This window comes from Vulpes vulpes, chromosome X, assembly GCF_048418805.1.
Source record: "Vulpes vulpes isolate BD-2025 chromosome X, VulVul3, whole genome shotgun sequence".
NCBI classification, from domain to species: Eukaryota; Metazoa; Chordata; class Mammalia; order Carnivora; family Canidae; genus Vulpes; species Vulpes vulpes.
This window is the reverse complement of record NC_132796.1, coordinates 49,838,506-49,856,099: the sequence shown is the minus strand read 5'-3', so window position 1 is coordinate 49,856,099 and position 17,594 is coordinate 49,838,506. Positions and strand designations below refer to the sequence as shown.

The window sequence follows — 17,594 nt, the reverse complement described above, 5'->3', positions numbered from 1 at the left end:
TGTGAAGCCATCTGCCCCTGGAATTCTATTTGTTGAGAGATTTTTGATTACTGACTAAATTTTTTGGTGGTTTTTCTTCTGTTCAAGTTTTCTATTTCTTCTTGTTTCAGTTCTGGTAGTTTATATCTCTGGAAATATATCCACTTCTTCATGGCTGTCCAATTTGTAGGCATATGTTTTTATCATAATACTCTCTTTATAATTGTCTTTCTGTGATATTGGATTGGTTGTAATTTCTTCTTTCTCATTTGTGATTTTATTTATTTGGTTCATTTCTCTTTTCTTTTTAATAAGCCTGGCTAGGAGTTTATCAATTGTATTTATTTTTTCAAAGAACCAGATCCTGGTTTCATTGTTTCATTCTATTGGGTTTTTTTGTTTCTATATCATTTGTTTCTGCCCTAATGGTTATTATTTTCCTTCTGCTGGCCGTAGGCTTCATTTATCCCTCTTTTTTCTAGCTTCTTTAGGTATAAGGCTAGATTGCATATTTGAGATTTTTCTTGCTTCTTGGGGTAAGCCTATATTGCTATGTACTTTCCTCTTAAGAGGAAACTTTGCAATTTTGATTAAATTCTGAAAATCATGGGTATTGCATGTCTTGATTTTGTTGATTTCTTTTAAAGATTATTAAAATTTATTTTTTAGATAGTTACTTGTAGATCAGCTTGGTCCATTTCAGACTTCTTTTTAAGCTTGTTGGGACAAATGTTAGGTATCATTTGCTGGCTAGATTAGCCCTACTAATAAAGTCTGCCTTCTTTTGTCTCTTTACTCTTATTGATTGGAACTTAAATCTCTCTCAACTCTGCATCAATTCTTGAAATTGTTCAGCTTAAAATTCCCTGATATGTCATTAGGTAGCCTCATAGATTTCTTTTAAAGATTATTTATTTATTTTAGATAGAGACAGAGAGACAGAGAGTACACGCAGGGGGAGGAGCAAAGGAGAAGGGAGAGGTTGAGGGAGTGAATCTCAAGCAGATTCCATGCTAAGCCCAGAGCCCAATGTGGGGCTCAATCCCATAACCCTGAGATCATGACCTGAGTCAAAACAGAATCAGACAGTCTGCTGACTAAGCCGCCCAATGCTCTCCTAGCCTCACAGATTTTTATCTTGGCCACTCATGGCTTAATATTCAGTGACAGAACTCAAGGAGATGCATAGGATTTTTTTTCTTAGTTTCTTTATAGTGCTCGCTTTGACAGCACATATACAATTTATTTCTCTGTATAACTCCAACTTTTCTATTACTCTGCCTTCCAAATTCCAAATGCCCCAGCCTCTCTCAACTCCTATCTCAACTCTTGAGTCTTTGTCTCATTACCTGAGCAAGACTTCCATGCTAAGATTAAGCTCTCATTTCCTGTGCTACCATTCAGATAGTCATTTCAGATAGCAACCTGTGGCAGTGGTAGTTAATTATTTTATTCCTTCCTCCTCTTTTCAGTCATAATACTCTGCTGTCCATTGTTAACTGACTACAAACAGTTCTTTCTTATATTTTGTCCAATGTTCTAATTGTTACATCAGGAGAGCAAAACTAGTACCATTTACTCCAACATGGCTTAGAGTGGAAGTCTCTCTGTGGGATTTTACTAGCACCTCTGTGCTGATAGCACCCAAAAATCTCTAGTCTAGACATCATCTCATGAGTTCTAAACTCATGTATCCAGTTTCTCACTGGACCTGTGTTTCCCAAACATATTTAGGTCATGGCACATTGGAATGATCATATATGTAGAGCATACTCTGTTAAATGAACAAAACTGATCATGGCAGAGGTAGTAAGCTCCAAAGGCTAAAGGAATCAGAATTGGAATTGTTGCAGGCTCTCTCTGTGTGTAGATGTTCCACAGATACTTATATTTGACATGTCCAGAACTAAACTTAATTGTTTCTATCTTTTGCAAACCTGCTGTTCTTCCTTTTGTGAATGATAGTAAATTATCTGATAACCTCAGTTTTCATAAAGTGTCAGAAAACAAATTGAGTGTGGAAAGCTGAAGTTTGAATAAAGCACATATTTTTGGTCTTTCCTGTGATGCATAGCTTACTTTCCATTACCCAGCAGGCCTGACAGCCTAACCTTGTTAGTATTTGAGGATGCTACAGCATATAGTAATAGCAGGTGTAGAGTTTTTGTATTATAGATTGCATTATTATTGTATTTAGCACTCTACATTCTTGACTTAAAAAAATTCACATTGTCTTATTCCTAGCCATTTACATCCCGTTTTTTAAGCTAAGAACACTTTTTTACCTATGAAAGAAAGAGCTTACAGCATGGCCCAGAATTTTAGTCTCTGAAAAATTATTGAACTCAGATTAACTGTTTAGAATTCTCTACTATCACTACATTCTTCTACTTAATATATAATAAGCTAAAAATGTACCATGCTTGGCATCCTACTGATTCTCTTACAGGCTTTAATAGGACTGAAATGGTTCCCTCAAATCATATGTGGCAATACAGTTTGATTCATGTATCATGGAAAGTGGCAGCACTGGCATATTGTATCTATTAAACATCAAGCTCCAAATATCAGTACTTATAGGAATATCTGAAAAGTAGACCAAGAATTTCTGGACATAAATATTTATACATATAATATAAAACAGTGTCAGTTTACTTAATTATACATAAAAGTGGTAATCCCTGATCCTTTCCCCAAATCTAATTCTAGATTTGGTGAGACTTATTCATTTAGCAAATAATTTGAGTATCTACTAAGGGTCAGGCATTCTGCTTAAGGATGTAGATTAGAGTGAACATATCACTTGCCTTTCCTACATTCATGGGGCTTGCATTCTATAGGGAAGACTGTCTTTTTGCTAACTTATAATATGTATTTGTGTGGGATGATCTCCCCTCTAAGCTTCTTTTATATTATGTCTTCTGGGAATTCTCACCTCAAAGTTGTCTTGCTCCCTTTCACTCCACCCTGACCTATTCCCACACCATTAGGGACTGGCTTCCTTGGCCTCATATAGGCTCATCATGATTTATTCCAGGAGGAATAGCATTCCTCTCCTTTGGCTAGTATAGCATATTTTTCTCTCTTCTTTCCTTAAGTGTCATGTTCTATGTCAGTCAAAAGTACACTTCCAGGTATGTTGTTTTTTTTTTTTTTTAATTAAACAACCTTTAGACTACTTTCTTTTTTTTAAGATTTTATTTATTCATGAGAGGCACAGAGAGAGAGAGAGAGGCAGAGACACAGGCAGAGGGAGAAGCAGGCTCCATGCAGGGAGCCCGATGTGGGACTCGATCCCAGGTCTCCAGGATCACACCCTGGCATGAAGGCGGCACTAAACCCCTGAGCCACCCGGGCTGCCCAGACTACTTTCTTAATAGCATCTCCTACATCACAGGACTGTGGGCTTTTTTTCTATTGTTTACTAAAAGCTTCCATTCCTTCTCAACCTGAAAATCTGTCTTTCTGACAAGGAAAGACACAAAGTCAATGGAAGAGGAGGAGGAAACACATCCACAATCAATAATTATTTTTTTAATAAGTCCATCATTGGGTTAGTCACATTTCTTCCACATCCAAGATTGTTGAATGATGTTCTGTGTTAACAGATCCTACAAACTGTGATGGGTAGCATCTGCACTCATGCTGAATCTGTTGTAAACTACTCTAGTCACAGAGAAGCTAATTTGATTACCTCAGAAATAGCTTGGTACTGCATCTAACTGTTCTGCTTCTCTACTCCTTATCAAGTTATTGTCATCTTATTAACAATAATGCCTATTATAATGATTATACATATTTGTATTATAATATTGATAATCATAATCATGATCACGATAATACCAATGTACCTGGCACACTGCAGGTACTCAGTAACTCTTCCTTCAATGGAACTCTAAAATATTGTGCTCCAGAGCATATTTCAGAATGATTGAAGCAGAGGGGTGAGGCAGAGCAGGGAGACTGGATGGATCGACATGTGTTCTTAATGAAGTTGAATCTGGCTAGGAAGCCATACACAGAGAAGCGTTGTTCCCAAAATACTATTACCTAATGTCGGAGGCCTACTGAACTAAAAAGAGGAGAAATTAACATAGTAAGCGAAGTAACAAATCATTGGTAAGATGTTTCTTATTCAGGTTTTAAGATTTCTCCTTCTATCTTTATGCTATTAAAAGAAAACACATTTAAATTTCATATACTAAATGGAACACCTAATATAATCATATGTAGACAGTTAAATAGAGTAGACATGGTAGTAGACTCTTTAAAAAAACTCATACTTAGGTATTCAGTATCTGAAGAGTTAAGTTTAGTATTAAACTCACATATATATATAGACAAATACATAATAAGTATATATTAAAAAGAAGCAACTTCAAATTATATGAGCTCCTTGAGTAATAGAGAGATAATATCCCTAGCAAATAAAACAAAAGCATAGCACACTCCGCTTTCAGAGCTGCAAAACTCAAATTCCGCAGTTATCTGTAAAGCAATTCTGTAGGTTAAGAATCTTTATTATACTCAATTACAGTGGGGAGCTTTGCCTTTCAATACATCCTAAGGCATTTTCATTCCATGGTCGTGTGTGTGTGTGTGTGTGTGTGTGTGTGTGTGTATTTAAAAACTTATATAGATTCAATACCTCAATCACAATTATACTTAGTAATCTAGATAGGTACTTTGTGTATTCTCAGATCATTTGTGCTTTGAACCAGTACTACTAGAGGCTGGAATAATTTGTAAATAGTTATTTAATGTCCTTTTTAAATTATTTTTCTTCAGTTTTGAAGCTGAAAATATAGTCTGAATGTTTGTTCTTTTTCCATTATTTTCTTAAAATCTGAATAACTGATACTAAATTCATCTTTAGTTCCCAACTAACATATTACCCTTTTCTAGCATTCTTGTCAATGTGTGAAAATTGGATATAAATAGGATAGAAATATTTGTGTAGGGGTATTTTAACTTACAAAAAAAAGTTAAATTGTTGACATTTGAATCTGGTAATCTCCTTACCCCACCTGCTACCTGCTGCTGGGTTTCTAATCTGGAGAGTCTATCAGCTATCTCACCATGAATAAGGAACCAGGGAACTGTTTTCACTAATGTCCTATTGCTACTATATCAAACAAGTCTTATGGAGTTAAAACCAAGGCATTGGTGGGGTTGCATTCACTCTGGAGGCTCTAAAGGAGAATCTGTTCCTTTGCCTTTTGCAGCTTCTGGAAGCTGACTACTTTCCTTGTTTTCTATGTGCCATGCACTATATCAGGTGTTAGGTGTATAACAATGAAAAGATAGACAAAAATCCCATCCCTCATGGAGCATAGAGTCTAGCAGCAGCCATGTAGTTCATGGATACAGTCCTACATTTTCCAGAACAAACTCTGGAATATCCCAGATTCAGGGTTCTGTTGTTCTCCTCCTGGTAGTACAGGCAATTGGAGAAGAAAAATCAGTGCTCCCTTTTGAAAAAACAGCCTGCTTCTTGAACCAAGGTCTTTCATACTATTTACATGAAGCCTGTAAGAAGAATATATTAACTTTGGGATGATATAAAAGTATTCTTTTTCTGGTATGAAGTATATACCTTATTTCTTCTGTCTGAACTCCACTGGTTCTTATTTTCTTCCTGATCTTTTTGCTTCTCTTCTACATGTTCCTGTCCTGACTTATAAACTCCTTTCTGCTTTTCTTTTGACCTGTCTTATAGCTCACCCCATTTCATCCATTGATTCAGAGTTTATTGAATGTCTACTATATGACAGACATTAGTGTTTATGGCCACTCTTTACCTCTCTTTATCTTTTTTTCCCTATCATTCTTCCCATATCCCTCTCCTTCCATTCTGATATACTGTAACTTTAAATTTACTTTCATAAATCTCTGCCATTAGCTCACATTGGAGACCCTTTCAGATACAAGTTACCAGTCAATTCAATCAGAAATGAATGACTAGTCTTCTCTCAATTGAACCTAGCTGTAATCTGGGAAAATTGCATTTACAGAATTCTCAGGTAGGTAGTACATGCTCTAGCATTCATCACTTGATGTTTTTTTTTTTTTTTTTCACAAATACTGGATCTCTAGGAACCTAATATCCAGCACAATGGCTAGCATAGGAAGTATCTGTGAAATGAATGAGTGCTGTAATCATAGTTCTAAAAGTCACAAAACCCATGACACAATGCTGGCCACAGCAAAATCCAGCTATAGTTCCATATTCATATATTTCTCATATTCTTTTAATAATGGTACAAGTCACTGATTTCCACTTACATTTAGCAAACTTTCACATACTTTTTTTCAAATAAAAACAAATATTAGAAATCAGCAAGATTTGTAGAACAAGAATGCTCAGCAAGTCCCATTTTTTTAAAAGATTTTATTTATTTATACATGAGAGACACACAGAGAGAGAAGGAGGCAGAGACACAGGCAGAAGGAGAAGCAGACTCCATGTAGGGAGCCCTTTGCGGGACTCGATCCCGGGATTCCAGGACCATGCCCTGGGCTGAAGGCAGGCTCCAAACTGCTGAGCCACCCAGGGATCCCAGCATGACCCATTGTAGTATAAGTATACATTCTGAATTGAATTCACAGATTGATCAGTCTATACTTGCACTCACAATTTTACATTGCATGGTAGGTACAAGACATAAACTAAGGCATATTAAAAATTTTAAGAGCTAATTTGAGGAAATATCCATTTGAATTGAGCAGCATTCAGTCTATCAGATAGAAAAGAGCTGCAAGGCTCTGTATAAAATGAACTACTTTAATAGGCAAATGGGAGCAGCAACAGGAAGTTATATTAGGGGGAAAAGTAGGTTGCTTATTGCAAGGTTACTTTCCTTTAGGGGATGACAGGGGTCTATCAGACATATAATCTAACTAGTGCCGATCAGACAATTCCTGATGAACTGATTTAAAATTCCATCTCTAGGAAACCCAAAATAATAATTAAGTCTCAATTTGGGCTATGTTGGGTTTAACATAAGTCACTTCATTTTGGGGCCTATTGTCTTATTTTTTTTTAAGAAGTCCACCTCTTTTGAACAGACTCTCAGCCTAATTGAGAGATGTGATCAAAATTTAAGGCATGAGTGCTACTTCCAGCTACTGAAGTGGAGTGCTCACAGGTATTTCTTTGTGTGTGTGTGTTGTTAGTTTTTGCTGAATCTGTCCGGTATTCATACGTCATGACATCAGGCTCACATTCTTTAACTTGGTCATTCTCTTTGCTCCTTTTCTGACATTCTAATCTTAGAGAGGTCATTTTCTTGGTGATTAGCAGCTGTGAGCATGCGTTTAAAGCTTTTGAGACAATACAGTATACCAGGGAGAGTGTGCTATGATTATTATAAGCAAGGTAATTCCCAATGTCTGGAGTGTACTTTGGAGCCATGGTTCCTAAGACTCAAACCAATCAGAATCAAAGAAAGTCAAAGAAAGACCCCATTAAAGCTTTCTTAATCCAAATGAGTTGTTCAATATTCTTATGTAGCTGAGTCTCAACGTCCTCAGAAGTGTCAGTCCAAGTGCAGCATATGATTTGGACTATGGCACAAACACCTTCCTGCTCAGCAGAAAGGTAATCAAGGGCTATCCTATTATCAAAAGCAACTCTGTCCAGAGAGTCTGGGGATTTTTGTTGGGCAACCATTGCTTGAGTAGTCGATTAAGGTATAGGCACTAGAGTTAAGGAGAATTGTCTTCCTGTGCATTAACAAGAAATGCAAGTAGTGAAAGGCAAAAGGAATAAAGACATCTGTTTGGAGATGAGGATCTTGATCTACAATATTTGGAGAGCTCTTTACTTCAAGATGCCATCTACTTCTGGGGAAGAACATTCTTAGTCAATAATAATTTTAGACCTCCAGCTGATGTGCAGCTCCAAAAGTCTAGGGGAGCTTTTTAAAATTGGGAGTTGTGGACCTAAGGTTCAAGTTCCTAAAGTTTAACTCCTGTCTGGATAGAGGGGCCTGGTACAGTCCCTTTCAAGGAAGTTCAAGAGTACTCTTTATTCCTAATAATCCCAGAATAGAAGGGTGGAGAAAATTTGAAATATTAATTTCAAACATTGTAGCTGATAGACTGGATAATTGAGGAAACTAGCAGAGTTTAGAATCCAGTTCAGTGTAGAGTTATGTAACCAAATCTCAATGACAATAAATTGAACTAGAATTTAGTATTTACAGAGTTGTGTTATAATTTTCTACAGACACATTCATTTTCTCTACAATGGCCCTCATTTCTATCAAAGATAATCCCAGTGAGATTGATTTGTTTGCAAAATAAGTCTAGTCTCTTTACACTGGCCTGATTATTTATATGAGCATAGCAAATATAGTGTTTGACTATATAGGCTCTTTTTAATTCTGCTTTGCTGGAACTTTTCGTAAATCTGAGATTGAACTTTTAAAATCATCTCCACACTAAGAAACCAAGCCAAAGACTCACTATCAGACTTCTGGAATACCTTTAGATTTGGATGAATTACTCTCTTCTTGAGGCCCCCCAACATATTCTGAGGTCCATGAGCCTACCAGGAAGTGAACTCGTTTACTCACCAGGTTAGGCTGCTGGGAACAAGGTACTAGGCTGATTTTTCCAAGGAACTTTTTTGACTCCATAAAGTCAACCTTAGTTCTTTAAAGCTGTCTCTTCATATCTGAGTCTATGCATATTCTCAAATGTAACATTCCAGTCAACACATTGGTAGCATAACCATTGTTTCCAGTTGTGCCTAAAGAAAACAGATTCTTACTGAGCTTATTCAAATAACTATATTGCCTTGAAAATAAGAACAAAAAATTTTCCAAATTCTGGAGAAATCAGGGAGAGAAAAAAAGTAAATTCTGTTTAAAAAGAATATATATATTTTATATATATATATATATATATATATATTTTACAAAATTCCTCTAATTCATAGATAGCTTAAGAAAAAAATTAAATTCTGTTTAAAAAGAATATATATATTTTATATATATATATATATATATATTACAAAATTCCTCTAATTCATAGATAGCTTAAGAAAAAAGAGAAAAAGTTTTCCTTAAATGTGGATAAAAGAAAACGTTAAGGAACCAGCAATGTTTCAAAGAAAAAAACATTTTTAAAGATTATTTATTTATTTATTTATTTATTCATGAGACACACACACACACACACACACACACACACACACAGAGGGGCGGAGACACAGGCAGAGGGAGAAGCAGGTTCCATGCAAGGAGCCCGATGTGGGACTTGATCCCAGGACTCCAGGATCACACCCTGAGCTGAATGCAGCACTAAACCGCTGAGCCACCCGGGGTTCCCAAAGAAAAAAATTTTTTTAAATATAATCATCCTCATCAGTTTATTCATCCTTATGTTATTGTTTTTCTGCTTGAATATTGTTTTTCCAGTGGTTCTGGACATTCTTGCTCCATTCAGTTTTACAATGGTAGTTATCAGAAATCTGTATTCTAGAGTAATTGTCAGATCCTTTTCATGAATCGCCAAAGATCAAAGATGCTTTTGCAAAAGCATCAGAGTAAATAATAACTGTCTGTAAATGGTAAAAGACTTACAAATGTCCAAGGTTAAAGATCTGATGATAGTTCACTATAATAGGGTTATCAACAAAATTTGGTTATTTCTGTGACATATGACATTTTATGGTAATTACTATAATTATGACTAATGATATTATACCAAGATGTATCAGATTTTTAGGAATTTTACATGATTTCTAGATCACTTACATCAATAACTTGCATCCATACAATATAACCTAAGAAATTTTGTTATCATTTATTTAACAATATTCCCCAGGTCAGACACAAAATCTTTGCTTTTTATGTAGATCACCCAATTGCCCCATCCCCCCACACTCACCTCCCCTCCAGCAACCCTCAGTTTGTTTCCTATAGTTAAGAGTCTCTAATGATTTGCTTCCTTGTTTTTATCTCATTTTATTTTCCCTTCCATTCCCCTATGTTCATTTTTTTGTTTCTTAAATTACACATATGAGCGAAATCATATGGTATTTGTCTTTCTCTGACATTTCGTTTAGCATGATACACTCTAGTTCCATCTACATCACTGAAAATGGCAAGACTTCATTCTTTTTGATGGCTAATATTCCGTTTATATATATATATATATATATTCTGTAATTACTGAGTTGTAGGGTAGCTCTATTATGAACTTTTTTAGGAACCTCCACACAGTTTTCCAGAGTGGCTGCACCAGTTCACATTCCCACCAACAGTGTAAGAGGGTTCCCCTTTCTCTGCATCCTTGCCAATATCTGTTGTTTCCTGAGTTGCTAATTTTCATCATTCTGACTTATTTGAGGTGCTATCCCATTGTGGTTTTGATTAGTATTTCCCTGATGCAGACTGAAGTTCAGCATTTTTTCATGTGTCTGTTGCCCATTTGTATGTCTTCTTTGGAGAAATATCTGTTCATGTCTTCTGCCCATTTTTGACTGGATTATTTGTTTTCTGGGTGTTGGTAAGTTCTTTAGAGTTTGGATACTGGTCCTTTTTCTGATAAGTCATTTGCAAATATCTTCTTCCACTCCATGGGTTTCCTTTTAGTTTTGTTAACTGTTTCCTTTGCTGTGCCAAAGCTTTTTGTATTAAGGAAGTCCCAATAGTTCAATTTTGCTTTTGTTTCCCTTTCCTTTGAAGACATGTCTAGCAAGAAGCTGCCGCAGCTGAGGCCAAAGAGGTTGTTGCCTGTGTTCTCCTCTAAGATTTTGATGGATTCCTGTCTCACATTTAGGGGTTTCACCCATTCTGAGTTTATTTTTGTGTATGGGGTAAGAAAGAGGTCCAATTTCATTTTTCTGCAAGTATCTGTCCAATTTTCCCAACACTATTTGTTAAAGAGACTTTTTTCCATTAGATATTCTTACTTGATTTGTTAAAGATTAGTTGACCATAGAGTTGAGGGTCCCTTTCTTGGTTATCTAATTGTTCCATTGATCAATGTGTCTGTTTTTGTGCCAGTACCATACTGTCTTGATGATCACAGCTTTGTAATACAGCTTGAAGTCTGGAATTGTGATGCCTCCAGCTTTGGTTTTCATTTTCAACATTCCTTTGGCTGTTGAGGGTCTTTTCTGGTTCCATACAAATTTTAGAATTATTCCAGTTCTGTGAAAAATGCTGAGGGTATCTTGGTAGGGATTTCATTGAATGTGTAGATTGCTCTGGGTAGCATGGACATTTTAACACTAGTTGTTCTTCCAATCCATGAGCATAGAATGTTTTTCCATTTCTTTTTGACTTCCTCAATTCCTTTCATAAGTGTTCTAGAGTTTTCAGAATATAGATCCTCTGGTTAGGTTTATTCCTAGGTATCAGGTTTATGGTGCAATTGTTAATGAGATCAATTTCTTGATTTCTCTTCTGGCTGTGTCATTGTTAGTGTATATAAATGCGAGTGACTTCTGTGCATTAATTTTATATCTGTGAGTTTGCTGAATTCTTCTATCAGTTCTAGCAATCTTGGGGTGGAGTCTTTTGGGTTTTCTAGTAGAGAATCATGTCATCTGCGAAAAGTGAGAGTTTGACTTCTTTGCTGAATCGGATGCCTTTTTTTTTTCCTTTTTGTTGTCTGATTGCCTAGGCTAGGAATTGTAGTACTATGTTGAACAACAGTGGTGAGAATGGACATCCCTGTCATGTTCCTGATCTTAGAGGAAAAGCTTTCAGTTTTTCCCCATTGAGGATGATATTCACTGTGGGTCTTTTATATATGACTTTTATGATATTGAGCCATGTTCCCTCTATCCCTACACTGCCGAGAGTTTTTAACCAAGAAAGGATGTTGTATTTTGTCAAATGTTTTTTCTGCATCTATTGATAGGGTCATATGGTTCTTGTCCTTTCTTTTAATAAAAAGAAGCACAGAAACATGAGTGAATTTTTCTCAGATCTTTACTGTGACAACCTGATAGGACTCCTGGAGGTAAAATTCACAAAAGAATGCAAGTCTCCCTGGCCCCCTTATAATTTTTAGCTCTCAAACTTGTCCACACTGAGTTTCCAGCAATTTATCAATTGCAGATTAAGTTTTTCCAACCCTGTAATGGTTCCCAAGGAGTTTTCTGCTCCTGGGCCTCTGCTGTAATAAGTTTTTTTTTTTTTCTAGATCTGCCTGTCTCTCTTTGGTTTTTAGTACAGTAGTTTGTTTATGACCTCAGTTCTCTGATGGGTCTAAGCAGAGTTGATTTTCAGTTTTTTATACTTTTTTTCTTATTATTTGGGTGGAAGAAATTACTTCCAAGCTTCTTACATGCCTGTCTGGAATGCAAGGGGATTTTGAGACATCAGAGATGTGTTTGTGGTACAGAATTTTCATCTCTTGAAAACTGGGTAAACTATCTTTTTAAAATATAATGTACTTTCTTTTTCTTTTTTAAATATTTTACTTATTTACTTTAGAGAGAGAGAGAATAGTGGGAGGGGCAGAACAAGATGGAGAAAGGGTTCCAAGCATACTCTGCACTGAGCACAGAGCCCAACCCGAGGCTCTATCCCATGACCCTGAGATCATGACCCAAGCAGAAATCAAGAGTCTGATGATTAACTCACTGCACCACTTGGGTGTCCCACTTTATTTTTCCTTTAAAAAGGTAAAAATTAAGAAGTTTTGGAACATTAACTTTTTTCCTTTTTTTTCTTTTTCCTCAAAATAGATCCTAAATGCCCAGGAGATGTTGATTTTCATATTAGTGACTGGGATATTAAGACAATCACCAGCTCCTTGAAATTCTACCTCAGGTATGCCTGATACAATTTGAGACTTTGTTTTTCATTGTCGAAATGAAATTAAATGAAATTTGGATGGAGGTTGGAGCTTATGTGGTCACAGTATCAGGAGATTGGATAAGATTGCTGAAGAAAAAGTGTGAAAAGGATTTCTATGAAAAAAGAATGTGCATTAGAAGACCTTTAATCTGAGAATTTAGGCAAGTGAAGCATCAAAATAGGAGAATTATTATTGAAAAATGATTTCTTGGAGAAAATGTTTATTTTTAAAATCATACCCTTAAATTAATGGAAATTTTGCCGTTGTGCACAGAGTGATGTCACAATGTGACAACAGAACATAGGATAATTCAAGTTTGTTAACATGTATTGTTGAATAATAACTACTTTGAAATATTAAGTTGTATTTATACAAACATAATATGTGTTCATGTGTTATGTGTCATATTTCATGCTTTATTCTATATAATAGAAATTCTTAAAAAACCAAGAAAATACAACCATACAAATGTTAGAACTGAATGAAATGACAATAATAGGAAAACAAAATTTACCTTAGCAGCAAAATTTGATGATGCACAATGGTAATGAATATATCGTTTAGTTCAATGGCATAAATTTATATTATGCAAAATTATTTGGGACATATACTTTTTTAGGGGGGACATATACTTTTTAAACTCATTCATTTCTTACCATTCTTTATGTCCAATGGTATGCACCATAATTTATTTACTAAATGTATTTTTTTCAATTATTTTACTCTTTGGGAATTTAGGATAGATACTTGAATATCATTAATCCAAAAGAAATTGGGTCCCATATATTGCTGTCAAATGACCTTCTGCTATAGTATCATCTTAGAACTTTATATAAACACGAATGCTCTTTCCAGGAGTGTTTATCTGGCATCTGCCAAAGAAGAAATGTACTGTTGTTAGAGGGTTTGTTCTGTGCTAAGCAGTGTTCTAGTTGTTCACATTGATTATATATATGTATATATTTACAATCGTATTACAGTAGGTGGTATCATACTAATTTTACAGATGAGGAAATTGAAAGGTACTCCTTTCCCTGTTAAGAAATATCCATGCTCACAGCTCATGTTATTTGAACCTAAGTATCTCTGACATAAAGGCCACTGTTTTCCATCCTCAGGGATTCAACTGGCTCTTTCGTCTCAGCATATAAATATGCTCCTGTAAAGCACATCTCTTTGGCCTTGTGTCTTTTTTCATAAATAAATACATTCTACCATTTACTAAATCATTTAATAAATATTTTCTGAGTATCTAGTCTATTCCTAGCATGGTGCTGGGCAGTAGGCATATGGTTCTGAATAGATACGGTCTCTGGATTTTAAAAGGTTATAGTCCAGTTAGGAGGGCAGAAAAAAACAAATAATCATACAAATATAACAAACCATAATAAGTACTCTGAAGAAAAGGTGCAAGGTGCTATGAAGGCATATATTCTGGTTGTTGTTTGAACTGAGGTTTGAATTATAACTTGGAGTTAGCTGGGAGGAGGCAGTTCCAGACAGAGAGAATTGAATATGCAAAGGCCTTGAAGCACAAGAGAGAATGACACCATCAAGAAACCACATCTACCAGTATAGACAGAGTATTGTAGGATAGAGAGCGAGGGAGAGATATTAGGAGCCAGATAATGCAAGATCATGTGGGTCATTGTAAGAATTGGAGTCGGATTTATTTTAAAAGGAATGAGAATGAATTGAGAGATTCTAAGCAGATTACATGATGAGATTTTCATTAAAAAATAGAGATCGCTCGGGATCAAATCCCACATCGGGCTCCCGGTGCATGGAGCTTGCTTCTCCCTCTGCCTGTGTCTCTGCCTCTCTCTCTCTCTCTCTATCATAAATAAATAAATAAATTTTTTAAAAAATTAAAAAAAATAGAAATCGATTAGAGGGAATCAAAATAGGTAGAGGTAGAAACCAATTAATAGGCTATTGCTGTGGTCCATGAAAGAAATGATGCTTCTGCTTGAACTAGGGAGTAGCAGTATAGATTGTGGAAGTAAGCATATTCAAGAAATGTAATGAATAAATTTATATCTGAGAATGGGAGATGGAGATCAAGGAGTTACTTCCATGTTTCTGGCCCATACATACAAATGGTGGCCATACATTTACAGATTTGAGAAACAGAAGAAAAAGACTAGATGTAAGTGAGATGACAAGTTGGGCTTTAGATATATCAAATTTGGGTTGCCTGAAGAAATTGGGGCAAGATATTAAGTCAGCAACTACCTATATGAGAATGAATTCAGAGAAGAATTTTGAGCTTGAGCTAAAGATTTGTGAATCACTGATAATATAGATGATAATTGGAAGGCAGGAGCTTGATGAGATTGCCTAATAGGCAGATACTTCATGCCTTCTTCTCCAAGCTTCAGTATATGAAGTAATATATACTCAGGGTCTCTACTTCTTAACTTCCCAGTTTGCTCCCATTTCAGTCTCCCTCCCAGCTCTGCTCCACTGCCACTGCTCTTGCCAAGATCACTAGTTATTCCTTCAATTATAAACACAATGGACAATTATCAGTCTTTAACTTACTTGAAGTTTGTTTTGTTTTTGTTTTTTTTTTTTTGTAGCATTTGAAGCTGTTAACAAGTCCTCCTTGAAACTTTCTCCTCTTTTGGATTCTACTTTATCACTTGCTTTTGGCTTTCCTCATACCTTTTTGGCCATTTTTAGCCGTCTTCTTTGTGAACTTTCTACATGATATATTCCAGGATTCTCTTCTCTTTTTACTATAACAGAGGGATGTAAAATTCAAATATCCACAGGGACCAGGACATGAAAAATGAATGAAGTGGAGTACTTTCATATTAAAACATTGCATATTGAACCTGTATTTGCATGATTGGTCCCTTTGTTTATATATAGTCAGCAATATTATTTACTTCCACAAATAACCATTTAGGCCCAATATAGCCACATCTTTCAATTTTCTCAAGAGAGGGAGAAAATATGGATTTTTATGTGAAATACCTCAATTTCTTATAGTCTGATAATGATACAATTCCATTTCTTTTTTATATACTATTCTGGACAAATAATACATGGAGAGCCTCATGTAGCTGTTGGCTATGAGTTGGCCATCTCTCCTTGAGAAGTGGTATCTGTTCTGTGGTTTTAACCATTCACCTAGGTTTGTGATTTTCTTATTTACTTCTCAGATCTGGAAGGGCATTCTATCCATCTACCTAATAGACCTCTCCCTTTGGTTACCCCAAAAGTCCCTCTGGCTTAGCATCTCCACTTCCTTCTGAACCCATTTCTGTTCCATCCAGTATCCCAAATCAGATGACTTCTCCCTCACCAGTATACCCAATCATTTAAAGAAGTTCTGTCTTTAATGTCTTTTAAATAATTTACTTCATCATTTCTTTCTATCTCCGATGCCACTATTTTTGTTTAGGCCTTTATTATCTCTTAACTGGATTACTACAATAATAGCAGTGGTAAACAGTATAACAGTGATTAAGAGCATCGACTCAGGACAGACTGCCTAGTTCTGTCACTTACTGGCTATATGAGGCCTTGGATGAATTATTTAACTTTTCTGAACTTCAGTTTCCCCATTTATAAAATGGAGATAATAGCAATATGTTACATGGTTGTCATGAGGATTAAATTATTAAATAAATATATGCAAATCACTTAGAACAGTGAAGCATTTACTATTATTATAAGGGGATTATTTTTTTTCCGAGCCACCACCACCTAACTTTATTTTATCATCACATTCATCCTTTTACATTGCAAATTTTGTATATGGCATGCTTCTCAACTAGACTGTTAGCTCCTTGAAGGTTTGGGGTCTATCTTACTCATCTCTGGATCCCAAATATCTGGCACAATCTCAAGTAATGTAGGTGCTCAGCCAATATTTTTTTTTTACTAAATAAAGAAATCTTTTGGGCCTCAATTTTCTCCTCTTATATTAAACTGGTATGTGGATAACTGCTCCATCTCACAGGATCATTGGAAGGATCAGATGGGAGGACAGATATGAAAGCACTTTGAAAACTAAGGAACTATCAAACTGTGAGGACTTTATAGCAGCATTCAGAGTGGGTCCACTATAGAATTTTTCAGGACTGGTTTGTGACTCCTTTCACTTTTGGGAACTAATTACAGACCTTGCCAGACCAATTGGCCTATACTTTTACAGGTATTTTATTGAATTACTAGTAACTAACTAGTAACTAACATTCCTCTGACAAAGTTTCAGGTAATTAACATTCCTCTGACAAAGTTTCAGGTGAAGAGAGAAATGCATGTAGTCACACTAAGCAATAGGGATCAGAAACTTAAGCCTTGCTGCCCACGGAACTGAAAATACAATGCTTGGTTATTTCCTCCCCAAAGGAACTTACAGTCTTCATTAATTTCAGGAATCTTTCTGAACCTGTCATGACCTATAGACTTCACAAAGATCTGGTCTCTGCTGCCAGTAAGTATTTATGTTACTAGTTAATTGTGTTGTCTTCACTTCTTAATGATGTTCACGGCAATGAACCTAGAAAATTTCTTGAGAGAAAGTGAGGGGGAAAAAACAAACCTATCCATAGATTTCATCCACTTCCAAGTGAGAGTATTCTTGCTTGCTGTCTAGCTAAAGTGTTTCACTATTTTCCATAAATTAATGTAGGTTGAGTAAGTTGGAGAAAACTGGCTAACATGAGGGATGTGACAGATGAGAGGGCTTTATTAACTGTGCCTCTTCCATCAGAACAAGAGCATTGGCTCACATAACTAGGGAACAGCAAAATGGTTCCATTATAGTTGCTGTT

General features: G+C 35.7%; 1 protein-coding gene across 8 annotated transcripts in view; it reads left to right on the top strand.

Annotated features, from left to right (window-relative positions):
- OPHN1 (oligophrenin 1) overlaps positions 1 to 17,594 on the top strand; it is a 575,184-nt gene that overhangs the window by 390,427 nt on the left and 167,163 nt on the right. For all 8 annotated transcript variants that reach the window (XM_072744551.1, XM_072744552.1, XM_072744553.1 and 5 more), the window contains 2 exons: positions 12,692 to 12,776; positions 17,196 to 17,254. In XM_072744551.1, the coding sequence (XP_072600652.1) occupies positions 12,692 to 12,776; positions 17,196 to 17,254 (144 nt within the window). The remainder of the gene's footprint in view (positions 1 to 12,691; positions 12,777 to 17,195; positions 17,255 to 17,594) is intronic.